Consider the following 27,635-nt stretch of genomic DNA (forward strand, 5'->3'; position numbering starts at 1 on the left):
CTTGGTGTGTTTGGGACCATCCCAGAATAACTGATTTCTTTTTTTCCCCAAAGAACTTGATTGTTTTTTTTTTTTAATTAAGTGTAATTAACATACAATGTTAGTTTCAGGTGTACAACACGATGATTGAACAATTCTATCCATTTCTCAGTGCTCATCACAATGAGTGTACTCTTAATCCCCTTTATCTATTTCACCCATCCCCCACCCACCCCCTCTCTGGTAACCAACTACAGGTTTTTTTCTCTGTATTTAAGTCTTTTGTGTGCATGTATTTTTTTGTTTGTTTGTTTGTCTCTTTTTCCTTTGTTCATTTGTTTCGTTTCTTGAAGTCCAAAGATGAGTAAAATCATATGGTATTTGTCTTTCTTTGACTTATTTCACTTAGCATTAGGTCTACGCTCTAGCTCCATCCATGTTGTTGCAAATGTCACTATTTCATTCTTTTTTTTATCGCTGAATAATATTCCATTGTGTGCATGTGTACGTATGTATGTATATACACCACATCTTCTTTATCCATTCATTTATGGAAGGACACTTGGGTTGGTTCCATGTCTTAGCTATTGTAAATAATGTTGCAGTAAACATAGGGTGCACATATCTTCTCGAGGATGTGGAGAAAAAGGAACCCTTGTGCACTGTGGGTGGAATGCAAATTGGTGGAAAATAGTATGGAGGTTACTCAAAAGATTAAAAACAGAATTACCACATGATCCAGTCATCCCACTATTGGGTATTTGCCCAAAGAAAATGAAACACTAACACCAGAGTAAGTGTCTCTTAGTTAATATCTCTTCATTCTCACACTTGTTTTAAGTGCCTTTGTTTTTGTTTTAACCAGAGCCACAGGTTTATTTAAATTCTTGTGATATTTCTGCTGAGGAGAACGGTAATAGCATTATCTGATCAAATCTGGAATGGCCTTCAGGCCAGAGGTTGTTTCTGTGCTGTGATCATGACTCTGTGCCCAAACATTACCATGCACACTGGTCATTTATAGTTGGAATACCTTATAGCACGTTCACCAGCCCATAAGACTTGAGAGCATGGAAGTCGCCCTCTAGCCCCATGCTGCCACTCCATTTCCTTTGGCCATCTCCCTCTTATTCTTCAATATTTTGCTCAATTTTAGAAGAGTTGCAGCCTCCAGTTACTGAGGGAGCAGATGCATCTTGCTCTCATCTATAGGCATTTAAACTGCCTTTGGGTGGATTTGGAGTCTTCCGAATGTCTGCCACCCTGGGTCACTCCTGGGTTCCCTTCTCCCTTTCCCGGCCCATGTTACCATCATGCAGGACCGGTGGAGGCACCCTCCCCTTCATGGTTCCTCATGGTGGGTGGCATCCTGCATGTTCTTGGATGCTGTGTCTGCTGCAGTGGGCCTGGTGTGCTCACTTGGGTTCCCACCCTCTTGGTGTCTTTGCAGACTGCAGCCAGCCCCTGGATGTGATCCTCCTCCTGGATGGCTCCTCCAGCTTGCCAGCTTCTTATTTTGGTGAAATGAAGAGTTTTGCGAAGGCTTTCATTTCAAAAGCCAACATAGGTGAGCGATGCACCTGTTGGAGCAGGTTGGGAAGGAGCTCTTTCTGGGGCTCCACCTGATCCAGAGTGCGATTTCCACGTTGTCTTTCCTGTTAGGGCCTCGGCTCACTCAGGTGTCAGTGCTGCAGTATGGAAGCATCACCACCATTGACGTGCCGTGGAATGTGGCCTATGAGAAAGTCCATTTGCTGAGCCTCGTGGACCTCATGCAGCAGGAGGGAGGCCCCAACCGAATTGGTAACCTGGTGCTATGGGCTGGGAGGCAGGAGCTTTGTCTGGTCTTAATTCTTGGCATATGTAACTAAGTGACCTCGGCCAGTCACTTTGCTCTTTAGGCTAGTTTCCCTCCCTGTAAAGTGTGGGCCTGGATGCTCTTCCAGATCTGATTTGTGTGTTTCTCTGTCTCTGAATCCTTCTGTTTGGTTGACCTAAGGATCTGCCATGAGACAGGATGCCCAGCATTTCCTGCCGTCAGGACTGACTTGGTGTGGACTGTTCTCCATTCTCAGGGGATGCTTTGGGCTTTGCTGTGCGATATGTCACCTCAGAAGTCCACGGTGCCAGGCCTGGAGCCTTGAAGGTGGTGGTCATCCTGGTCATGGGTGTCTCCATGGATTCGGTGGACGCTGCAGCCGATGCAGCCAGGTCCAACCGTAAGTGTCCAGTGTGCAATCCCGAGACTCTCCTAACCTGCTAGAAGATTGAAAGCAGCTGGCGGGATTGCTTTTGGATGGCCTGATGGTTGTGAATGCTTAATAGCCACCCGTGGCCTGGTTCCAAACAGCAGGAAGTGGACCAATCCCTGTGTTACTTAGAAACCAAACAGTAATAAATATGCATTTGTCCTTCATTTGTCTGCTTGCTTTCAACTGTCACTTTTAGTGCTTCCCTTTGTGTCCAGGGCTGGGGCTGGGTCAGACCTCCACACCTTTCCTTTTGGAAGTGGTGTGGTGTCCTTGCCCTGTCCCCAGTCTCACCACCTCACCACGTCTGAGGCCAGAGGGACTCATTATGGGGTGGTGAGAACCATCAGACCTTCACATGTGCCAAGCCCTTTTCCAGTACCTGCCTAATGGGTTAATGATTGATGAGATGATGACCTGAGCCGAAATCTAGAGTCAGACACTTAACCGACTAAGCCACTAGGCGCCCCTGTAATAGCTTTCTGATGGAATCCCAACTGCCATCCTTGTCCCCTGTAGTTCATAAACAACATGGTGGCTGTAGCCACCCTTTAAAGACTGGTCAGCCCATGTCACTCCTCTGCCCCAAAGTCTTGACTGGCTTCCCCTTTCATTCAGAGAACATGTTATGTCCTTGTGTGGGCTGTGAAGATTTGCATGGTCTGTGACCCACTTCCTCTCGTGTTTGGTCTGCTCCAGCCACCCTGGAGCACACATTCAGACTGCTGCTCAGAGCCTCTTCGCTCATTGTTCACTCTGCTTGGGACATCCTCTTGGCTTCTTCTGTCCTCACCTCAGGTCTCTGCTCAAATGTCATCAAATGCTTATCCAGCCACCTTGCATGAAACAGTAATTCCCACTTCTACCCTGGGCACTCCCATCCTCATATCTCATTTTGTTTTTTCCTAAGCACTTACCCACGTCTGAAATACTAGAGATTTCCTTATTTTTGTGTTTTTTTGTCTGTCTTTGCCAGGTGCAAGGTCCACAAAGACAGGGACTTCATCTGCTCGGCTCACTGTATCCCCATTGCTTAGAATAGTACCTGACACAGGGTGGTGTCATTAAAACTGGTTGACTGACTGAATATTTGCTCATGGGGTCACTTTATGTGACCCATCTAGGAAGCATGAGGCTCTGTACAGATGCTGGGGATAGGTTCAGGTCAGTCCACTTTGGGCCCATCTGACCAAAGCAGGTTAACACAGACCCTTTCTTGTTCCTCTGCTAACCCCAGGAGTGACAGTGATCCCCATTGGAATTGGGGATCAGTATGATGAGGCCCAGCTGAGGATCTTGGCAGGCCCAAAGGCCAGCTCCAATGTGGTGAAGCTCCAGCGAATCGAAGACCTTCCCACCATGGTCACCCTAGGAAATTCCTTCTTCCACAAGCTATGCTCTGGTGAGTCTTGTAATGCCTTTCATACCCCCTCAAAAGGAAAAACCCCATTCTAGAGACCCAAAGGTATGCATGCACAAGATCTGGCCTTGAATGAAGATTGTTACATAGACCAGGACCTTTAAGTTTCTGCTCATGGAAAGTTTGTACTAAAAACATCCGAGGGACCACCAGAAAGTTCTCTGTGTAAAGCCCTCCTTCCATCCTAACTGTCCATCAAGACTTTAGCAGAGACAACCCATGCTTGCTGGCGCAGAGTGATCTTGAACAAAGAAGTGGAAGACAGATGCAGGGAACCCCAGCAGCCTGCAGACCATGGTCTTCTTCCCCATGTCCTATATTCACCCTCAGCCTGAGTATATAGTGCCTTAGAAAAACAGTAATGTAGAATCTAATATCAAAGTGCCATGGCTTAAACTGACTTAGGTTAGAATTTTTATTTTTACCATATATAATTCTTTTTACCTGATTTTATTTATTTTCCTAATGTGATTAGCTCTGAGTCAAAACCTACTAGAGTTATTGCCCTTTCCTGCTGGAAGATAGCTCTCCTGGAAGGACTCTTAAAGGTCTCTTTCGAATTTCTGGGACCTTGCCTCATTTCCTCCCCAACCCTTCACTAGGCACTGATCTACACATGAAATGGGAAAAGGAGTTTCTGGCCTGAGAAGCTTCATGCCCTGTAGAGATTGCTGTGTTCTTACTGTTGTTATCACCATAGTTATTGAGAACCACAGAGCATGCCTGAAGAGCCACAGGGTGACCACCTCTTAACCTGGTGGACCTGCATATACTCACAGTCAAACCTGGCCAGACCCTTTTTGCAGAGTGAAGTCCCCTTCCAGGACTAGCCCTGGGGCCACACAGACTTTGTGATGGCTTCTGCTGCAGGTTGGGAATGGGAACTCAGATCTTAATTGTGTCTGTTTCAGGGTTCCTTGGAGTTTGCATGGATGAGGAAGGGAATGAGAAGAGAGTGAGTTCCTTTCAGCGCTGGCTTTGAAAGAAAGATAAGAATGAGTATTTGGGGTGCTTGTTCCCCCTTTTTCCTCCTTTGGTCTTGGTCCAGTTCTCCCTCTTATATCCTGCTTTTGTGCATGTGTGTGGATGTGTGGGGACGTTCCACCTGTAAATCTTGTGTTCTGCATCCTTGCTGCTTGGGCCCATGTCCAAGTCCTAGTCTCTGTGTCCTCAGAGGGGGTCAGTTGCCCAGTTGATGGGCTTAGCGCAGGACTGGCTCATCCTGTACCTGCCTGAATCTGCTTCTTTCTTCTGTAGCCCGGGGACATCTGGACCCTGCCAGACCAGTGTCACACAGTTACTTGCCTGCCAGATGGCCAGACCTTGCTGAAGAGTCATCGAGTCAACTGTGACCGAGGCCCGAGGCCATCATGTCCCAACAGCCAGCCCCCTCTCAGGGTGGAGGAGACTTGTGGCTGCCGCTGGACCTGCCCCTGTGAGTCCGATGCTTCATCAGCCTGGGTGGTGTTGCAGGGGCAGTGCTTTTAGCGTGGCTGTGCAGAGAGGTAGACCAGAAGCCCCTTTCCCTCCTCACTACATGTAGAATGCTACTTTCACCCATGTTCCCTCCCTCTTGTGTCTTTTGGATGTATGTTCATTCAGTCCCAGGGATCGGTGTTCTCCTCCTGTGTCTTTGGAAAGCACCTCCCCAGATAATGCATAACCAGAAGGAAGAATTGATTGTTTGTTTCTCAACTTGGCTGTTGGCAAGTCATTACAAGTCTATGCTGTAGAAGTAGAACAGTGAGAGGGACGCCCCCAGAAAACTCTTCACTCACACCTGGAGCTGGATGGGAGTTGGGTGCCATGGTGCATCGTCACAGTGGCCTGGTTTATGAGGAGGACATAGTAAACTCCATCTTATGCAGCCCTGTGGAGGGCATTCATCCGTGGTGGAGGGTTAGCCCCCGCCTCATGGTTGGGAGAAATGGCTGCATAGGTAATACGTACCTGGCATATAATTCCTGTGTTAAATAGACACAACCAGTGGGATAAAACCAAAACTGTATTTTATTCCTCGGCTTCCCTTGACAGTTTATTTAGTAGGATAAATTATCTCCCTGGACTGGATGAGAATGCTACCAGACCTGTGTCATCTCTGTTTATTCATAAAGAGTTCTATGGTTACTTTAAGTTATAAAACAAAGGCTCAACTTGGTAATTAGGTGCCCACTCCTGTGTAATCACCAAAACCTTAACCTTGAGTTAGAGTTAAAACAGCTCCCTACTCCCAGTTTGTGCTGCCTGCCCCCAAGAAAGGGGTGTGTTCTGCCTCTCCCCCAGCTTGGGGAACCTTCTGAAGAAGGTTCTCCTGTGACTGGTGCTTCTGTGAGAGGGCTCTGTGCTCTCTGGCCTGGCAGGTGTTTAAGGTGACCACTTTACCTTGCCAGCTCTCAGAGGCTCCCCTGCTCTATTCCTCTGGTACTCAATCTTGGGGTGCAGAAGGATTCTGTATCGTTGGGCTGCCTGCTGCTTCTCCTTGCCAGGGAGTGGAGTGTGCCTGCTTCCCCAAACAGCAGCAAGCCACATCTGGGCAATAGTAATAGCTTCTTTCTTTCACATTCTTCAGGTTAAGTTTCAGACACTGGTCCAGGGTCCCTGTAACTGCATGATACACAAACCCATCTCTGGGAGTGGCCTCTTGAAAGTCCTGTTCACAAGGCTTGGTTGTCCCTAGTGGGGCACCTGGGGGTGTGAGACCCACAATGCAATAGGAACTCTGTACAAACAAATGTCTTCTTAAATCCAGTCCCTCAATACCCCTCTTGACTCCTTTTATAACCTTGACTCTTTATACTCTCTTTTATCAGAAGCAATAAAACTAGATTTGGGCTATTTTTTTAAGCATTTAAAACATTTTAAAATTAAAAATATTTAAAACTTTTTATTTTGGACAATTTCAGGTTTACAAAAAAAGCTGTACAAATGATACAAAGAATTCCTGAGTATCTTCACCCAGCTTGGTGTATCTTATATAATCACAGTATAATGATCAATATCAGGAATTAACATCCATAAAGTACACCTGTAAACATCTTACTCAGTTTTTATCAGCTGTCCCACTCATGTCCTTTGTTCAGAGGTAGGATTCAATTCAGAATCCCACATGACATTAAGTCATCATGTTTCTGTAGTCTCCTTCAATCTACAACAGATCCTAAGTATTTCTTTGATTTTTATGACCTTGACATTTTTGAAGAGTTCTGGCTAGTAATTTTGTAGAACGTCCCTCAATTTGGGTTAGATTTAGGTTACACATTTTGTTAAGAATACCCCGGAAGACATGCTGTATCTTTTTTGGTTTGTCAAGAGGAGACACAGGATATCAATTTGTCTCATTACAGGTGACGTTAAGTTTGATCACTTGGTTTAGGTGATATTTACCAGATTTTTCCACTGTAAAATTACCATTTTCCTCCTCGTAATTAATAATGATCATATACAGAGATATTTTGAAACTCTGGAAATATACTTTTACCCACTAAGTTTACCATGCATTGATGATCCTCACCTGAAACAGTTTTTATTGTGTTTGCCAGATAGTGATTTTTGATTTCCATCATCCCCTTCGCATTTACTAGTTGGAATTCCATTGAAAGGAAGAACTTTTCCTTCTCTGTCATTGATTAATTCAGTTAATTATTTGTATCAACATGGGCTCATTGGTTCTTATTTTATTCTATGGGGTATAATCAATTACTAGCATCATTTATTTTCTTGGTTGATGGTCTCAGATGTGGCTAATGGGAACCCTTTCAATTTGACTCTTGTGTCCTTTTGACATGTCTACCTCCCTCTCTCACACGGTAAGGAGTCTGGCTCTCATTATCCACGATATATTTATATGTTGGCTTAATCCCAGAATACACATAAAGTAGTTTCAGAATTGCTAACCAATGCCTGGATGAAAAACAAATCTAACTAGAGTACAGTATTCATATGCAATTCTTTTTGTCTTTTGCCTTTAGTACATAGTACATTCCCGCCTACCCCACCTGTATTATTTAGATTAGTTTCTCCCCTAACAGTGTAGTTATGTTATTTATTACCATGATTTCAATTTGTTTCTGTTTGTGTTTCATTTTGGGTTTCCCTCATCCCCATCCTTGTTGAGTTTATTCATTTGTTCTTGTACGTGAATTACTAACATTGCCCCAAATGTGAGAATGTACAGAAAGGTTCAGAGTGTCTCTCCACTCTTCCCATCCCTCCGTGCTTTCTACTAGTTTCCACTTATGTTCCCTGCAGGTAACCAGTCTCATTCATTTCAGGTTCATCCTTCTTCACAAATAAGCTTTGCCTTTTTTGCTTAAAAACATAGTCCAGAAATCTTCCCTACCAGTTCAAAGACAGCAGAGGGCATAGGAGAGGACCACAGAAGTGAAGTAATTTATCCAAGGTCACAGTATAAGCACAGGGTGGAACAGAATTCAGTCTTGAGTTTCTCTGGCTCTGAAGCACCCACTTCATGGTAACAGTTTATGTGACGCTGGGCAGAGCCATTCTCACTAGCTTGCCACGTGTGAGCTAATACTTCTTTGCCTGTGACTTGTGACATCCTCATAGCAGAGGGGCTGATCTCCTGAAGACGTGACACTTTCCATAGCTGGAGTGTTGGGAACCACTTGCTGCACGGGCATCAAGTGCCCCTCGGGAGTGACTGACTGCTCTGGGCCTCAGGGGATTTTGAGTCGAAGAGCTCCAGGCAGGCTGCTCAGCTCTGACAGATGGTGCATCCAGCCTCTTCATTTGTTAGTGGCTGTGCTGCTTGACGCACAGGCCACGGATGCAGGTGGAGGTTGCCTGGACCTGGTATGAGCTAGGGACATCAGTGCAGCCTCACAGACCACTGAGCCTGCCTCTCAGTCCTTGGGCTTTTATTTACCCACCACCATAGCTGTGGTCACAGATGCCCTGGAAAGCTCATCTCCAACTTCCTTTAGGTCTAAGATTAGCTTTCAAATCATGCATGGCAGTGGTGCCTTCCATGGGAGGGTTTTACAGAATCATCTTATGCAGATGCAAGATGATGAGTGTTTCCAAGTGGTGTTTTAACAGGACCCTTGAGAATTTGCTGATCGTGTGAATGAATGAGTGGCAAATGAGGGAGTGTGGAGACCCAATCATTTGTTTTGGCTTCAGAAATATTTCTCTCGTGTGATCATCTCTTAAGGGATCAAGTCAACATGGCCACTTGTACAATTAGAAACTTGGCAGCTGAGAGGACACATGTGTCTTTAGGTGAACTTTCTTTACAATGAGCTCATAAGCTCATGATACGCTTAGATCCTCATGATTTCAACAAGTCATAACAACCCTGAAACTTAACTTTGTTTCCTGAGCCAAAGCATCCCTGTAGAGATCATTCACTTTACATGTTAACATTTTTTGGAAGTATGGTTGTATAATTTTCCATGTTTTTTTGTGATACTTGTCCTTCTAAACCTTCTCTAGAAAAATATTTAATGGCCAAGTGTTACTTAGCTAAGCCGCTCTCTCTACCTCTCATAATTTCAGATTCCTAATCTGTAAAAAGGAGGAAGTTAGACTACATAACCTCAAAGAGCTCGTTCTGAGCTCAACTCTATTTATCTGTTTGCAACATGGTAACATCTGCCTCTTTGCATGTGTGGGAGTTTGGATAATGTCACATCCATCCTTTGCTCTCCCCTGTTCAGGTGTGTGCATGGGCAGCTCTACCCGGCACATTGTGACCTTTGATGGACAGAATTTCAAGCTGACTGGCAGCTGTTCCTATGTCCTCTTTCAAAACAAGGAGCAGGACCTGGAGGTGATTCTCCATAATGGTGCCTGCATCCCTGAGACGAGGCAGGCCTGCATGAAGTCCATTGAGGTGAAACATGACGGCCTCTCAGTTGAGCTCCACAGTGACATGCAGGTGAGAGGTGCTTTCTGTGGGTCCCATGCAAGGCAGCAACAGAACCCCCAAGAAGCCTCTGGTGGCACTTGGTTTTAGCTGGTGTGTCTGTTAGGGACACACCAGCTTCTGCCCCACCAGCAGAGCACCACCTTCTTAGGAGAAGCTTATTTTCATCTCCCTTGTGGCATGATTTCATGTTGTTCTGGGCCCAGATTTGGAAGAAAGGATCCATTTTAGGTAACATTACATTACAAATCTAGTGCTGGTTTCTGGTGCTGGCAGAAAATTGGGAGAGACACCAGAGCTGTTTACCCAGCAGGCATGATGAGCCCAGTGCATAGGACCTGTGCGTTTTCCAAAGGAGAATATTTAGGATCTACATTAGGGCCTTTGAAAATATTTAGGGCCTGATCAAAACGTATGGCTCCAAAATTTGAGAGGAAAGCTGCAACACTGATAAAAATAAATGTTTGTTTACAAAAGGCTACATATGACAACTTCTTGTTCATTTAGAAATCACAAATATTTCGGGGCGCCTGGGTGGCTCAGTCGGTTCAGCGTCTGACTTCGGCTCAGGTCATGATCTCGGCCGTGAGTTCGAGCCCCGCGTCAGGCTCTGTGCTGACAGCTCAGAGCCTGAAGCCTGTTTCAGATTCTGTGTCTCCCTCTCTCTCTGACCCTCTCCTGTTCATGTCTGTCTCTCTCTGTCTCAAAAATAAATAAATGTTAAAAAAAAAAAAAAAAGAAATCACAAATATTTCATTATGTGAAAGTAACTTGTAGTAACCTTCTCATTTTGTAAGAATTTCTGAATATGCACATTCATTGCTGAAAAATCATAGCTAGTCCTATATTAAATGAGTAGCTCAAGTCCAAAATTTTAAAATCAAAAGGATAAAAAGCCTTCCAAAACCTTTAACAGCAAAAATTATATTCACCCTGGGACTTTTAGTATGTTTGATATGATGTATAATGGGGCCTCCAAAGAGCTGGTGACCAAAAATACACATACATACATACATACATACATACATACATACATACATAAATGAACTTAACATAGTCCTGTGAGATGCTCCTGGAGACACCACCCTGATGAACTGACAAAAGGCAACTTTCTCAGTGTTTCTGGAAGGGGTTGCCCTTCCCTGTTGAATGTACACAGACTCAAGGCTGGCTTTAACCCCTGGGCTTTCAGGCCATCTGTATAGGATTTTAATGCTCTGTTCTCCCATCAAGCTCTGCAAAGCCCCTTCATCTTAGAAGAGCTGCTGTCAGATATCAGAGTTTGTGGATGACACTGGAGTTGAATGTGGCAGAAGCATAGGGACTATCAGTAACCTCAAGAAGAAACGAAGATGAAATTCTAAGATTCTTTATTGTGATGACCACTGATGAGTCATTTTCTTCTTTGGGCAGCTGACAGTGAATGGAAGACTGGTCTCTGTCCCATATGTGGGTGGGGACATAGAAGTCAATGTCTATGGCACCATCATGTATGAGATGAGATTCAACCATCTTGGCCACATCTTCACATTCACTCCACCAAACAATGAGTTCCAGCTGCAGCTCAGCCCCAAGACCTTTGCTTCGAAGATGTATGGTCTCTGTGGTGAGAACATTCTCCTGACTGTCCCCACTTTGCATTTATAAACCTTCGCTCTAGTCTCGGGACTTTTGGCTGCTTGTGCTTCTGGGTCCGGTTGGTTATAAGTTTCAGACGCTGGTCAGGATGGAGAACGGCCAGGTCTCTAGCATCAGTAGGTGGGCACCCAGGGCTAACAATCTTGTCTTTCCTCATTTGTATAGGGATCTGCGACGAGAACGGGGCCAATGACTTCATGCTGAGGGATGGCACGGTCACCACAGACTGGAAGGTGCTCATCCAGGAATGGACGGTACAGCAGCCAGGGAAGACGTGCCAGCCTGTTCCCGAGGAACAGTGTCCTGTCTCCAGCAGTTCCCACTGCCAGCTCCTCCTCTCAGCCCTGTTTGCCGAATGCCACCAGCTCCTGGCACCAGCCACCTTTTACGCCATGTGCCAGCAGGACAGTTGCCACCAGGAACAAGTGTGTGAGGCGATTGCCCTGTACGCCCACCTCTGTCGGACCAAAGGAGTCTGTGTTGACTGGAGGAGGAGTAATTTCTGTGGTGAGTCTCCACGTGCGTCCTCCTGAAGTCGTGAAGACCAACTAATCATGGGCTTGCTCAACCTCTTAGAGCCTCAGATTCTTTTTCTGGGTGATAAAGATAAAAATCCCTGCTTTTCCTATTACGGAGGATCCCATTTAGGATCAAATAAGATGGTAGATGTTTAAGTCATTTGAGTGCAGGATTTCTGTGCAAATGAAAGCATTTCTACAGTTCAGACAGATGTGACTTTAATGTATCAGACACCTATAGGCATCAGCAAAGTACAGAATGACCAGCCATATTGAGTTTGAAATTCCACCAGTTTTAGCAAACGCTCAGAGTAAGCCATGCTTGAGCAGGGTTTTGAAGTGTGAGTGGATTTTGCCACTGAATATTAAGACATGTCTTAATAACAGATACCATGGGATTGCTAGTGTAGATACCTCCCCAAGTTCAGTTCCCCTACTTGGACTTGGCATTTATCATTTAACATGTGGGGGGTACCATGATGAATCAGATGCCTCAGGGGGTGCTGGAGTGACAAGAACACTGAACTTCAGCATCCTCAGTTACTGAATATGATCCCTGACTTTTTCTGGAGGGAAATCAATATATGCAAACATCTCAGAGTCTCGGAGTTTATTATCCTAGAGCCGTTACAGATCTCACCTGTGGCTGGAGGACTTGGGCACCCTAGTCCCAGCTCAGCAGGTGACCAGCTGTTCTCTATCTGGACCTTGCTTTCTGCATCTCAGAATAGGATCATGGGCCTAGACAACCCCTGGGTTCCTTCCAGCCCTGGTGCTCTGAGTCCATTAGATGGTAGTGTCTCCTTTCAACCTGCCTGTAGATCAAGGAGCAAATGATAGTTTCTGAGTTAGCCACAGTCCTTTTCTACATACTAATTTCTTTGTCTACCCCTGGATACTTATTGTGCATTCACAGGAAAATGCTTGGTGCTCTAAATCCTTAGACAGTCCTGTCCCCTGCCTTGGCACCATGAGAACATTAGGAAGGGGTTGAGCAGGGCCAGAGTCGGACAAGTGAATCATCTTGTAGCTTTTCTCCAGGCAACTCTTCACAGCTGTGGATTCCTTATTTAATTTAAGAGGATTTTTTAAAGGAATAAACACACCTATATTTAAAAGAAAGACCCACAAGACTTCCCAAGGATATACAGGCTAACATCATCAGTTAGGGCTAAGTTTGACTCAAGTAACAGACAAGGAAAATTCTGTCACACAACTGATCAGAGGGAGGTGGCTCCAGCTCTTCCTCGGTCTCAAACTGGGCTCTAGTTTTTTGCTCTGTTCTCACTTGGGCGTGTTTTTTCCCTATGGTTAAAGATGGAGCTCTAGCTATCACATCCAGGTTCCAAATGGCAGCATGAGGGAAGAAGGGAAAAAGGACAAAGGATATGGAGAGATGTCTTTTTAAAAAGATTCCTCCTGAAACCAATACTATACTATATGTTAACTAACTTGAATTTAAATAAAATCTTCGAAGAAAAAAAAAAGGGAAAAAAAGATGTGGTATGTATATATATAACGGAATATTTGTCAGCCATCAAAAAAAAATGAAATCTTGCCATTCACAATGATGTGGATAGAGCTAGAGCGTATTATGCTATGTGAAAGAAGTCAGAGAAAGACAAATACCATATGATTTCACTTACATGTGGAATTTATGAAACAAAATAGAAGAACATGGGAAGGGAAAAGAAAAAGAGGGAAGCGGGGCGCCTGGGTGGCGCAGTCGGTTAAGCGTCCGACTTCAGCCAGGTCACGATCTCGCGGTTCGTGAGTTCGAGCCCCGCGTCAGGCTCTGGGCTGATGGCTCGGAGCCTGGAGCCTGTTTCCGATTCTGTGTCTCCCTCTCTCTCTGCCCCTCTCCCGTTCATGCTCTGTCTCTCTCTGTCCCAAAAATAAATAAAAAACGTTGAAAAAAAATTTAAAAAAAGAAAAAGAAAAAGAGGGAAGCAAACCATAACAGACTTAACTATAGAGAACAAACTGAGGGTTGCTGGAGGGGAGGTGGGGGGGGGTGGGCTAAATGGGTGGTGGGCGGGCCTTAAGGAGGGCGCTTGTTGATATGAGCCCTGGGTGTTATGTGTAAATGATGAATCACTAAATTCTAGTCCTGAAACCAATATTACATTATATGTTAGCTAACTACAATTTAAATAAAAATTTGAAACAAAAAAAGTTAAAAAAATAGAATAGAATAGGATAGAAAATAGAGCACATTCTATGCAGTATTCTGTGAAACTTACTTGATATCTATCTATCTATTCCTGGTCTATGATGTAAAATGTATTTCTTACTATATTCATTGTCAAAAAAGTTTGAATGGTACTGAATTAAGTGATTCTCCTTGAAAAAAAAATCAGGACTTAGTGACATGACTACGTTAAGCTGCAAGGGAGGTCGGGGAATGTAGTCTTTATGCTGTGGTCGTGTGTCTAGCTTAAAGGTCTATTTCTATGGAAAACGGAGAGAATAAAAATGGGTGGAAATAGTCATTTCCGCCCCAGCACATTTGTCAGATCATCAACCTCTTTGAATCAGCTGTGCCTCTGTTTCCCTGCTGGTGTGGGCTGAGTGTGACCTCATTCTCTGTTTGTAGCTATGTCATGCCCACCATCCCTGGTGTACAACCACTGTGAGCGTGGCTGCCCCCGGCTCTGTGAGGGCAATACGAGCTCCTGTGGGGACCATCCCTCAGAAGGCTGCTTCTGCCCCCCACATCAAGTCCTGCTGGAAGGTAGCTGTGTCCCTGAGGAGGCCTGTACCCAGTGTGTCAGTGAGGATGGAGTCCGGCACCAGGTAGGAGCCCTGGCCTTTTACCTCCTGTGGGGCTGCTTCTGTCTCGGGTCAGTAGGGTGAAGTGTTCACCAGTGATTGTCCACACCACCCCCCAAACTGTGGCAGCAAGGGTCAACTATTAAGGGGATCATTGAAGGATAGGGAAGCAGTTTGGTATAATGGCTTTGGAGCCAGATACATCTCGGTTCAAATCCTGGGTCTGTCATATAGCAGCTGTGTGAAAAACCCCCAGAGTATTAACAACATATTACTACAAGTACTCCTACTGTTATCGTCATTATATTCACGTAAGGGGAAAGCTATAGGAACCCAGAAGGGGATGGGGAGAGAATATTTTACATGGTGATGTCTGCTATTATGAAGATATATTGTATACCTTGCATTGTACTAAGCACTCTATATTCATTATCTCAGCGTTATTTCAAGGTGTGTTTTGCAGGGTATTAACAGTTACCTGTGGTCAAGAGAGCTTAAAGAGCACTAGCTAAATAGGTTTCTTTATTGTAGGACTCAGTAGAGCTTTTCATGCACTAATGTATAGTGCCAGTGGTTAGGAGGGATTTTGCTTCTCAAACTTATCTGACCATGGAACTTGTGTGTGTGGCCAAGTGAGCGAATGTGTGTCTGTGTGTGTATGGCATCCTCTTGGATCAGGGTTCCACAGAACACACTGGGATGTCTTACATCATCTTATAAAGACTTAACAAACATTTTAAGAGAAAACCAAGGCTTAAAGAGCTTACTTTGCCCATGGACACGGTTTGTAAATGATGGAGGTGAGAATTAGACTCAGTATTTAAAACTCTGGCTCCAAAGAGTGTGCTCTTTCCGATGTATGAAAACGCATTTTTGCTAGGTCTTCTTTGGGCTTATTTGCTTGGGAATTGAGTAATTGAGTAATTAATTGAGTAATTAATTCTTTTAGCCCCTTAGAATTTATCGAGTCCATTTTGAAAGAATATTTACCAGAGTCTCCCCCATCTTGGCCTGAGATGGTGGTCATGTCTTCAAAGGTGACAAAATGTACATTAGTAGTATCTGGGTAGTGTCTGTCTGTGCACATGTGAATGTGTGCAGTGGTCCTGTCCTTCATCTCTGATAGTGACACTACAGAGCATGGTACAGGGAGAACAGATCTGGCTTCCAGCAAAGGAGAGTGTATTCTCTGATCAGGGACTACACCCAAGATCTAACATCTCCATCGTTACCAGGGAGGACTTTTATCACTGAGTGAACCAGCTGAGGTGACTTACTAGATTTAATCACAGCTCAGAGAACTCATGGTAGAGCTAGCTGACCAATCTAGAGAATGACGAAAACAATAATTTCAATAACTACACTACTCTCTCCCTGACATTGTAAGACAGGAAATGGACCATTTCCCTTGATTCTCCCCCAAACCCCATAGGGTCATTATTACACGTACCATTGAATAGGTGAGGACACTGAGGCTCAGATGGCATGAGGAGCTTATGCTGGGATTCCTATCCACCACACTAGGTCATCCCATAATGTTCTAGCCCTGCCATTGATCCCCTTGGAACTGCGAGCTACACTTCGAGCTAATTATGTTTTCATGTATGCGTGGGCGATCATCCAGCTATTACTGGATGGCTCTCATCTGCTCTGTTTTCTCACTGGGCTTTATCTGAGTGGACCCCATTTGTTCTCATCGTGAAGTAGATGAGTTAGGAGGGTGAAGATGGACCACTCATCCTGTATTGCTGTATTTGACCTTGCCGACTGAAGTAACTACCTGTATCATCTTACTCTCCAAAACAAGTAAATAAAACCTTACCTTGCTGTCCCTGATCTGCACAGCTCCTGGATGCCCTCCTGCTGGGTTCGAAGGTTATGAGCCATTTATGTGTGGTGCCAGCACCCGGTGGTAGTTTCAGGCCAGATTTGCTGTTAGTGGTAAGGTACTCTCAAAGGGAGGCAGAAATGGGCCCTACCCTCTTCTTTGGCATTCTGTGATGAGAAGGAAGCTCAAGTTTGCAAAGCAGTTCTGGCTCTGTGACTGTCCTTATGCTGTAGGGTGTGGAGAGCTAGAAGCTTGTGAACTTTATCTTAGTGTCTCCACCCACACCCTCTGACTCTATTTCTCCTCACTGGTCCCCTCACCTTCTGCCCAACACCTTGGAATATGCATTTGAGTTGTGTGAAGAATGCTTCCAAATAGTGCAATATTTTAGACACAGAAACAGTCTCTCAAATATATTTCAGAACCAAGGGACATTAAAATTAGTTAATCAAAAACTATGAAGGGAACAAAGCCAGTTTCAGTTTATTTCAGAAAATATAGTTTAAATGGATGAAAACAAATATCCTATCAGGCTCCTTGCAATTTCCATTTTTCCATGCAAAGCAGGGAAAGAATAAAAATCTAACATGAAGGACATTTCCACGAAATGAAATTTCTTTAACAGAAAAATAAAGCCTAGACAACTTTTCTTCAGGGAAATAATCCAGGGTATAAATCTCTGGTGGTAACTTCGGAAGGGCAAAATATTTACCAGTTTCCATAGCTCTTGTTTATTTTACAAAACGCAGTGTAAACACGTGAGCCTTTGTGGCCGGCTCAGAGGGGATCCAGGGCCTAGCACCAGCTGTCCCTCTGTGGTTGGGGGCTGTGCGAGGCAGCAAGGACTGCCTCCATCGCCCCGGACGGAGCTCCTGGAGCCTGCGTTTCCCCCCTGGTCTCCGCTGTTCTGTGGCAGCCCAGTGCTTACATTTTACCTGCATCTCCTCTCAGGTCCTTGGCTGTGGTGGATGGTGCACGGTGACTTGCTGTGTCCCTTCTCTGACCTGGGGCTTTGAAGACTTGAGTTTTCTCTTACCAGCTGGCTCACATGCCTGTTCTCTCCTGGAAATGGTCACGCCCCACCCTGGAACCCTGTCGGTGAGACAGGACTGGCTGGAGTTGGCCTGTTCTGGTGCAAGAGTGCCCCCTGGTGCCGTGTTTGCTGCATAACCGGACAGGTTGGGCAGCTGTGGGGGCTGCTGGTGCTTTTAGTTAAGCATTAGCCAGAAAGGTCTTTTTCAGGAGCCATAGACTCTGTCCCCTGCCTCCAGCACGCCTCATTAAAGCTTCCTGGGGAAATGAAAATCTCTGGAAAAGGAGGTTTAACACCTGATTTTTGGTCATCTATTGTGGTGTTGTCCACTCTCAGGATCATGGGAAAGTTGTATTATTTATTCTTGACTTTAGATATCTAAAGTTCACATTTAAAAAGAGGAGGGGCGCCTGGGTGGCTCAGTTGGTTAGGTGTCTGACTTTGGCTCAGGTGATGATTCTGTGGTTTGTGAGTTTGAGCCCCACATCAGGCTCTGTGCTGACAGCTCGGAGCCTGGAGACTGCTTCGGATTCTGTGTCTCCCTCTCTCTTTCTCTGCCCTTCTCCTGCTTGCACTCTGTCTCTCTCTCTAAAAAAATAAATAAACTTAAAAAAAAACTATTAAAAAATTAAAAAAAATAAGGGGAGAAACCCCAAGACATATAAAAAATATGATCTTCTCCTTTCTTCTTTCATCACCTGTGCCATTTAAATGTGTAAACATAGATCCCTTGATTTGCCATTTTCTTTGCATCCCCATCAGTGCAAAAAGCAGGAAAGAGGCAGAACAGAGAGAGAGGCCTAGGGAGATGTGAGAGGTCCCCCTCCTCCTTCCATTCCCAGGCCTCTGAGGCCAGCACCCTGTGCCTCCTGGGACCTTCCCAGCCCCTAGGAGAGCCCTGGTTTCCTGTGCTAGTCCCTCCCTTTTCCATCCTGCTCACTCTCACCAGGGCTGTCCATATTTGACACTCTTCTCTTTGAGGCAGGGTCCTGCTCACAGAGCTTCAGGGCTGCAGTTATCCTCCAAGTTAAACACAGCCCCCTGGAGCCGACAGTGAAGGCCTCTACGGTTGTCTGGTGACTGCAAGGACGTTCTGTCTTCTGTTCCCACCTGGAATCCCTTTTCCTTTTCTCTGCCCGGGTCCTTCCCACTCAGCTTAGTTTTAGCGCAGCCGCCGGAGATGGCCGCACTGGAGGGTTTTCTGCAGTCTGTCGTTCGTCATCCCCGGAGTTTGTGTGGTGGCAGGGACTGCCTCTCCCAGAGCCTCATACTGCCTTTCAGCCTGTGTGTGTTCAACTGTGCGGAGGCCGGGCTCAAGCACTGCCCTCTGAGGGGTGACTGAGCCAGAGGTGGGGGGACCGACTTCTATGGCCTCCGAGGCCTTGTGCCCCCAGTGTCCTGGGCCCTCCCTGAACCGTGTTTTCCTTCAGTTCCTGGAAACCTGGGTCCCATCCCACCAGCCCTGCCAGATCTGCATGTGCCTCAGTGGGCGGAAGGTCAACTGTACAACGCAGCCCTGCCCCACCGCCAGAGGTGAGCTCCCCACTCCTGGCTGCTCTTGGAGGAAGGACTCCCTTGGGCCATAGCCACCTGTCTGCAAACCTGGTGGGCCAGATACAAACGTCCATTTCCTCACCCTGCCCCACACTTCTTTACCTCACTGGGCTCAGGGTCCCCTTTTCTGTACCTGGAGTAGATATGCTCAGAGGTTAACCCTGCCCCCCTGTCCCCACCTTGGCCTTCAGATGCAGAGTCTCCTGGAAGGCACATTTGAGGGGACCACCAGGACACCCTGGGGGGACTCAATTTTCCGAGGCCCCTCGGCCTGATTCCTGGTGGGCCTCCCATGCAGGGCCTGTGCTGGTTTTCAGGGGACGGGAGTCTGTGACTTTTTGCAGGCTGCAGGCTGCAGGCTGCAACATTATTGGTTTCTCTGACCTCTGTGACATTCTCCCTCAGCTCCCACATGCGGACCCTGTGAAGTGGCCCGCCTCCGCCAGAGTGCAGAGCAGTGCTGCCCGGAGTATGAGTGTGGTATGTGCCCGGCCCCAGGGGACCCGCCCAGCAGGTGCCGAAAGGCGCACGTGCGCTCAGGCACCGGGTACTTGAAAGGAGGCGGATGAGGGGTGATTAGATTTTCCAAAAAATGGCAAAAGTAACCTCTGGAAGGTAGCTTCCCGGGAAAATTCTGCAGTGAATTATTAAATGTGAAGTTTGAAAGCATTAAAAAAAAGAATGGAGTCATCACTGGCGGGGGTGGTGCAGAGATTTACTGAAGAAAAAGCCATGCCAAAGTAACCCATTTGCCTTTTAATAACATTCTGAGGATACTAGACACAGAAGGCCACCCACAGGGCACCTTGATTTCAGCAAGTTATTCGTCAAAGGGTTTCATTATAGGCTTGCAAACTGCATGGTGAGTAATGGGCTGAATAAATAGTGTAATGAAACGAATCCAGAGCTGATGGAATTATGGTTAACATGACAGGAAATCTCTAGTGCCCCGCTGCTGTCCTGTCCAATGTGTTTATTAATTGTACGGATGAAGACATAAAGTACAGGCGTGTCAAATGTGCAGTGGTGCAGATCTTTGAGGGAGAGCAAACAGAACAAGAGACAGCCCAGGGATCTAAAAAAGAATGAAATAATCTGAGACATTTATTTATGCTGATGAAATTTATCAGGCATAAATAGAAGTCCTACGTGGAGGGAGACGTGTCTTGAGAAAACTTTGTGTCGTAAAATAGGTCTTAGAATGTTAACAGGAGAGAGAACTGGGGCCTCATTTAGTTCAAGCCCCTCATTTTATGGATGTTATTAAGCTTCTATGATGTGCCAGACACTTTGCCTTTGCTATTTCATGATATCTTGAGACTGACCCTGGATGGTAGACTTCCCACCTTGCAGAAGACCAGACAAGGCCCAGAGGGCTTGGGAGGGCTTGGCTGAGATCTGGAAGTCCCAGTAGTGACAAGAGGAATCAACATGAGCTTATAATATGACTCTAGATCTGTCTGTCTGTCCGTCTGTCTATCTCTTCCCCCCCTTCTCTATCGCCACCTATACCTCCTCCTTCTCCTCTTCCTCCTTCTCCTTCTCCTCCTCCTCCTCCTCCTCGTCCTCGTCCTCGTCCTCGTCCTCATCCTCCTCCTGCACCCAAAGCAGTAGAAGTCTGTAGGAATAGAAATGTCAGGTGCCACTCACAATAGTGAGTGACCTTGCTGACTTCTGAGTGGGCATCTCTCTTTCCTGGCCTCAGTGTGTGACCTGTCGAGCTGTGATGTGCCACTGGTGCCTCCCTGTGAAGGTGGCCTCCAGATGACCCTGACCAATCCCGGCGAGTGCAGACCCAACTTCACATGTGGTAAAGCCTCTGCAGATGACGAGGGGGTGGTGCGGCCACTCTCCCCTGGTCAGGGGAAGGCGTCCTGTACTCCAGTTCATTGAGTCTGGGCTTAAGGTACATTTGGAGTGGAGGGGTTAAGGTCACACCAGGATTGAATCTCTCCAGCCGTGTGCTGCTTGCAGGTGAACCGGATGTGGGCACAGCAATAGGCACCTCCCTCTTGGGCTGCATGAAGACAGTTGGGCAGATGGAGAGGCCTCCAGATTCAATCTTTACTCACTCCCATTCTCCCAGACACCCCTGAGGGGTGGGAACGTCCCTTGGTTTGTCCTTACCACTGGATCTTCTTCCCAAACAAATTCATTCATCCCCTCTCGTATGTTTATCCACAGAGTTGGACTAAACCAAGGCATGTTAAGGAACAGAATTCCATATTTAGTCTGTGAGAATACCCATAAAGTGGGTTTCTAAAGTGTTTTAGAATCTCACTTGAGCTCCTAGATGTAATGCCTGGAGGGAGGGAGGAGACCTCATCCTATTTGAAGGAAGTTGGAAAGACGCAGAGGACACAGGGATGGGATTGGGATTTATAAAATGACACTGTGGATTTGACAGGATTGCTAGCATTTTTTTGTTCAACATTGTTGGAGGACCCGAAACTGTAGGGTACTGTTCTAGGTACAGAGGTGGGGAATGGGTCACATAAGCTACCAGCACATAAAAATGTTGGGGTGCCCAGGTGGCTCAGTCGGTTAAGCGTCCCAACTCTCTATTTTGGCTAGGGTCATGATCTCATGGTTCATGAGATCAAGGCCTGCGTTGGGCTCTGTGCTGATAGCATGGAACCTTCTTGGGATTCTCTCTCCCTCTCTCTCTGCCCCCCTCTCAAAAATGAATAAATAAACATTAAAAAAAAAAAGAATGCTTACCAGTGCATGGTGTGCCCACGCCTGTCTGGGTCTTGGAGACTCAATGTCTGCTGTCTGAGAATCAAAAGCTGGAAGGACCCTACTTCTTTATGGAGTGGAGACCAAGCAGCCTTTACTTCTCCTCCATTAGAATTCCTAGCTTCACATTTCTCCTTTTGATTAATGTTCCTATTTTTTCTGCAGACTAACTGCTTTTTGGTATGATTGAACATCTTATAGTCCCTGGGCTGGGATTTAGTTTCTGATTAATCTGGAGTTCCCCGGGATCTTCTATGATAGCTCAAATACTTAGGACCCCTGGCTGAGTGTACTGCCCCGTGTGGGACTGGAGCCTCACCTTGTGCCCATCACTCAGCCTGCAGGAAGGACGAGTGCAGAAGGGAGTCCCCGCCCTCTTGCCCCCCACACCGGACGCCGACCCTTCGGAAGACCCAGTGCTGTGATGAGTATGAGTGTGCTTGCAGCTGCGTCAATTCCACGGTGAGCTGCCCACTGGGGTACCTGGCCTCCACTGTCACCAATGACTGTGGCTGCACCACGACAACCTGCTTCCCTGACAAGGTAGGGGCCACTGAGTTCTGGCTGGGAAGATGGCCAAACACTTGTTCCTTAGGAAATGTTTGCCTACCTGAGCCTCCTTTCCTGCCCAAACTGAGCACTTTAATAGAGGGGGAACTGCCAGCATTGCATCACAGTCTAAACGGACATTTAATTAGTTTGGGAGATATTTATAGAGAACCTAGAATGTTCTCAGCATGACGAGGTGCTAAGGTTACAAGCAAGGTATAGGACATGGACCCTATCTTTAAAGAGCTTATTTTATAGGTTAGCTAAGGAAATAATATGATTGCATGAATTATTTAGGTACTAGGTATAGTTTACTTATTTGTTAATTGCTATCAATTCATTCATGTGACCATCCGTCTACCAGTCTTTCCTTCCTTCCTCCCTCCTTTCCTCCCTTCACTCCCTCCCTCCTTCCCTCCATCCATCAATCTATCCTTCCATCTATCCTTCCTTCCTTCCTTCCTTCCTTCCTTCCTTCCTTCCTTCCTTCCTTCCTTCCTTCCATCCATCCATCCATCCACCCATCCATCCTTCCATCCACCCATCCATCCATCTATCCTTCCATCCATCCATCCATCCATCCATCCATCCATCCATCCATCCAATATTTACCGAGCAACAACTATGTTCTATCAAAGCTGGTGCTTTGTTAGGTGTTATGGGAGAAATGTAAGGCTCTCTTATGATCTCTTATGATCTTGCTAGCATATGGAAGACAACAGTCCAGAAACGGAATACAATAAAGTGTCAAGGGATGGTACAGCTATTAAATGCAAATGGCAGTATTATGGGGACAGATCCACCAAGATGAGCTATCATGAGCCAGAATTGTCACAGGGAGACCTGGGCATAGTTGCAGTGGCTGGATTATTAAGGGCGAGTCCCAGAATGAATGCCAAAGAGAGGCCTCAATTATCTTTCCCTGGATGCTTACTGCTTGCAGGGTGTCATTGCCTCCATACTTTTTGGTGAATAGAGCGTGGAAATGTATTTTTAAAAAGGATGAAACTCATGCATTCATTATGATATTTTGGATTCCAATTCTATTCTAAGGTTTTACTTAACTTCTTCAATTTATACTTGTACCACTTCTAAGTTGTGGTTTCCTAGCATAATTAACATAATTACTTATTTGCTTTCTGTTACAATATGCCTATAATAATCTCAAAAATAACAATGCCAATATTATTGCTAACACGTTCTTTATCATAGGAATATAGCCCATCAGAGATATATGGTCAGAATACTGGGTTTTAAAGTTACTTGAAATAATTATTTCCCTTGTGTGATTTTCCCACTGCTCTAGTGGAAATATCTAGTTAATCAGATATTTCAGCGTGTTTTCCATTTTTAGGGGTTGCATTTACTTCCTTTTTTTTTTTTTAACATTTATTTATTTTTGAGACAGAGAGAGACAGAGCATGAATGGGGGAGGGTCAGAGAGAGAGGGAGACACAGAATCTGAAACAGGCTCTGGGCTCTGAGCGGTCAGCACAGAGCCTGACGTGGGGCTTGAACTCATGGACCTTGAGATCATGACCTGAGCCGAAGTCAGACGCTTAACCGACCAAGCCACCCAGGTGCCCCTGCATTTACTTCCTTTTTGGTTTGCTATTTTGTTATACGAAATACCATGGCAGAGTAACATATTTACTAATAATGCTATAACAAATAGCCTTGAGCACCTGTCATTTTGTATTTTGGGCATTGCATCTTTTGAGATAGATTCCTGGAAGTGAATTTTTGGGTGGTAACATTTTCCAGCAGGCTTCTTGATAGAAGAATCAGGGGTTCCATTCCGTAAGTTCATTATACACAAGCTGGAAGACAGAGTAGCTAAAGGACAAGGGCTTATAAATACTTGTACGGCTATGGTATGAATGAGGGTGGAGACCTGTTCATGGCTTCAAAGGGAAGACTTGGGATTAATGTCAAAACTGTCATTAAATGTCATGATTCCTTAGTGCCTCATTCCTACAGAGTAAAGTCTGAGTACTGTGTAGCATGTACATCCCAGGCTTTACATATTCTGATACCAATCTACCTTTGTAATTTCATTTCCCACATCCCTTCTGTAGCCTATAGTTCTTCCGAGCAGGATCCCTCGTCTCTCAAACGTATTCCCATTCTCTGTGCCTCCTTGTTATGTGCGGGCCTCAAGGGAATACCCATTCATAGCCTCCACTCACCTCCAGTCCACTCCTGATGGGAACAGAGGACTATGTGCGGATGGGTGCTAAGTCCAACGACTTTACTGGGTCTGAGGATTAGGGAACAGTTTTCTGCGCGACATGGGAGGGAATTAAATGCAGTTAAGGCAGTGATAAAACTGGATTAAGGCAGCCAGTGAGTTATTTCTGAGCCTGTGGTCCAAGAAAGACCCATCAGGGGCCCCTCCCAGGGTATGCCAGCCATGGCTCTCTAAGACTGGTGGGCAGGGAAGGGAAGAGGAAACGTACTTGATAAACATCCCTCCAGGTGGGCAGAGACCATGTTGGCTTTATATATTGCTGTTTTTAGCACCTACGGCACCTTCCAATATATAGCAGGTGCTTACTAACCTCTTGTTTGAACGAATGGAACGAGCTTGCTCACAGAAGCCTTGTGTCTGCAGGTGTGTGTCCACCGAGGCACCATCTACCCTGTGGGCCAGTTCTGGGAGGAGGGCTGTGACGTGTGCACCTGCACCGACATGGAAGATGCTGTGATGGGTCTGCGCGTGGCCCAGTGCTCCCAGAAGCCCTGTGAGGACAACTGCCGGTCGGTAAGGGGCGCAGAGGGGCTGGGCATTGCCAGGAGCAATCAGGGTGGGAGGTAGGGGCGGGGGGATCCCAGAAAGGAGCAAGAAAACCCCTTTACTAATTGGACAGAGGACCCAATTCATAGGCTGAGCTGAGCCCATCAGTTTTCTTTCTGAGAAGTTAATCTATGGAAAACAAACACTGAATAAGTCAGATTAGACAGGGATGAACCCTGGACCTACAGAGCCATGTTGAGCTGCAGCCAGACTCAATAAAGACACGTGCAATCAAAATTTATGAGAAAGCAAAACTTCCTCCCAGAGGCAGCCTGCGGGCAATGAGGAGCTGGAACTGATGGGCAGAGAGAAGCAGAGACGGGGGCTCATGGGACAAATGGAGAGAAACACTGTATGACCACTGTGCCTGCTTTCATCTCCTGCGTTTCATTTCTGAGAGATTCCCTGCCTTTCCCATAAACCTGCTTTCATTTTAGCTAGCTTGAGTGGCTTCTGTTCTTTGCAGTCAAAACCCCCTGCTGATACACAAAACATATTGGGTGCTGGTTTTATTAAAATGACCTCTAAGCAGCACTCTCTTACTTTACTTTAAAAAATTTTTTTATTTTATTTTCAAGAGCAAGAGAGACAGAGCACGAGCAAGGGAGGGCAGAGAGAGAGAGAGGGAGACACAGAATCCGAAGCAGGCTCCAGGCTCTGAGATTATCCGCGTAGAGCCCGATGCAGGGCCTGAACTCATGAACCACAAGATCATGACCTGAGCCAAAGTCGGACGCTCAACTGACTGAGCCACCCAGGCGCCCCAGCAGCACTCTCTTGCAAGTTGTTTCCATCCCCTTTCATGGCCTGTGGGAGGAGATGGAGACTGATGGGTTTCCAAAACTTAGCGTTCCCAGTGGACACACCTGGATACCACCGCATCATCCTCTCCCAAGGGTGCCTCACAACTCCGCTCCTCCTCAGTACCAGCAAGGCAGGTAGAGGCAGACAGACTGAGGAGACTTTGGGATTCGCACTTGGGTCCTCCCTTCCATCATCAAACCACGCACTTCCAAACCAGCATCAAGAGCATTAGCCTCATTGCTGTTGTGAAGACAAGCACAGGATATATGCACTTGTCTGCTTTTTTGTCATCATCATCTCCAGATAACATTAAAGGGATGATGATGATGATGATGATGATAATGGCCCTAAACCAGAAGTTTACCCACAATTCTCCCTGCACAACCATTGCTCCCTTTTTTCTAGGGTCTGACCAGTCTTAACTGGCAAGAATAGAGTGCCCCACAACACACAGGAGCCTTAGGGGCTGGCTACTGCAAGAAGAATTAAAAACTGAATTGGGACAGCAGTGATCATGTTTTCTGTACTGCAAATTATAAATGTGGTCTGAAAAATCAGCAATCTGTGTAGACACATTATGGGACAATGAAACTGGGAGCACCTCCAGAATCAGACTAAATTGTGGCTTTAGGAGCTGTGTTCTGAGGGACTAAATACAATGCATTGTATTTTATTTATCCTCATGATTCTCCTCCAGAAGGAAGAAGAGGTAGGGTTGTTCTTACCACTTGCCAGATAGGAAGCAGGGGGCTAGTACAAGGAATGAAGTTGCAGGTAGTTTACAGCCCTTTGAAGCCAGTAGAGTGTCCTGACTCCTGGCCTGCGTCGCTGTTAGGCTAGTATCTTGGCAACACCAGCGATGCAAGAGCCAGTTAGATCCAGCAAAGAGACAAAGCACCGGAGCTCCAGGCCTCCCACCTCCCATTTTAGCTATGGCAATTGTGCTTCAAGGGTTGGGCTGTTAGGGGTGCCTGGGTGGCTCAGTCAGTTAAACATCCAGCTCTTGATTTTGGCTCTGGTCATAATCTCAGGGTTTGTGAGTTGGAGCCCAATGTCAGGCTCGTGCGCTCGCGCGCGCGTGCGCTCCCTCTCTCAAAATAAATAAATAAAAACTTAAAAAGAAAGGATTGGGATGCTAAATAAATTGGGAATTTACTTTCAGGGACATATGTGTCTTCAGACTGGGTGGATAGTAGATGCACTTAATTCCATTCTTTTTTTTTTTTTTTTTTTTTTTTAATTTAAATTCAAGTCAGTTAACATACAGTGTAGTCTTGGTGTCAGGAGTAGAACCCAGTGATTCATCTCTTACATATGATACCCAGTGCTTATCCCCAAAAGTGCCCTTCTTAGTGCCCATTACCCAGAAAACAAATAACCAGTGAAGAAATGGGCAGAAGACGTGAATAGACATTTTTCCAAAGAAGACATCCAGATACACATGAAAAGATACTCGACATCACTCATCATCAGGGAGATACAAATCAAAACCACAAAGAGATACTGCCTGACACCTGTCAGAATGGCTAACATTAACGACTCAGGAAACAACAGATGTTGGCGAGGATGCAGATAAAGGGGAACTTTTGCACTGATGGTGGGAATGCTAACTGGTGCAGCCACTTGGAAAACAGTATGGAGGTTCCTCAAAAAATTAGTTCCATTCTTTTTTTATACTTTAAAAAAATGTTTATTTTTGAGTGAGAGAGATGAGCATGAGTGGGGGAGGGGCAGAGAGAGAGAGAGAGAGAGAGAGAGAGAGAGAGAGGGGAGACACAGAATTCAAAGCAGGCTCCAGGCTGTCGGCACAGAGCCCAACATGGGGCCCAAACCCACCAACTATGAGATCATGACCGGAGCCGAAGTAG

The 27,635-nt window shown here is 45.9% G+C and overlaps 1 protein-coding gene across 1 annotated transcript in view; it reads left to right on the forward strand.

Annotated features, from left to right (window-relative positions):
- VWF (von Willebrand factor) overlaps positions 1-27,635 on the forward strand; it is a 136,933-nt gene that overhangs the window by 94,157 nt on the left and 15,141 nt on the right. The window contains exons 29-43 of the mRNA XM_058743945.1: positions 1,430-1,546; positions 1,642-1,782; positions 2,055-2,198; positions 3,466-3,630; positions 4,560-4,603; positions 4,906-5,083; positions 9,327-9,547; positions 10,949-11,141; positions 11,339-11,680; positions 14,288-14,487; positions 18,755-18,857; positions 19,284-19,358; positions 20,584-20,688; positions 21,955-22,160; positions 24,781-24,930. Coding sequence (XP_058599928.1) covers positions 1,430-1,546; positions 1,642-1,782; positions 2,055-2,198; positions 3,466-3,630; positions 4,560-4,603; positions 4,906-5,083; positions 9,327-9,547; positions 10,949-11,141; positions 11,339-11,680; positions 14,288-14,487; positions 18,755-18,857; positions 19,284-19,358; positions 20,584-20,688; positions 21,955-22,160; positions 24,781-24,930 — 2,384 coding nt within the window. The remainder of the gene's footprint in view (positions 1-1,429; positions 1,547-1,641; positions 1,783-2,054; positions 2,199-3,465; positions 3,631-4,559; positions 4,604-4,905; positions 5,084-9,326; positions 9,548-10,948; positions 11,142-11,338; positions 11,681-14,287; positions 14,488-18,754; positions 18,858-19,283; positions 19,359-20,583; positions 20,689-21,954; positions 22,161-24,780; positions 24,931-27,635) is intronic.

This window comes from Neofelis nebulosa, chromosome 8 (assembly GCF_028018385.1).
Source record: "Neofelis nebulosa isolate mNeoNeb1 chromosome 8, mNeoNeb1.pri, whole genome shotgun sequence".
NCBI classification, from domain to species: Eukaryota; Metazoa; Chordata; class Mammalia; order Carnivora; family Felidae; genus Neofelis; species Neofelis nebulosa.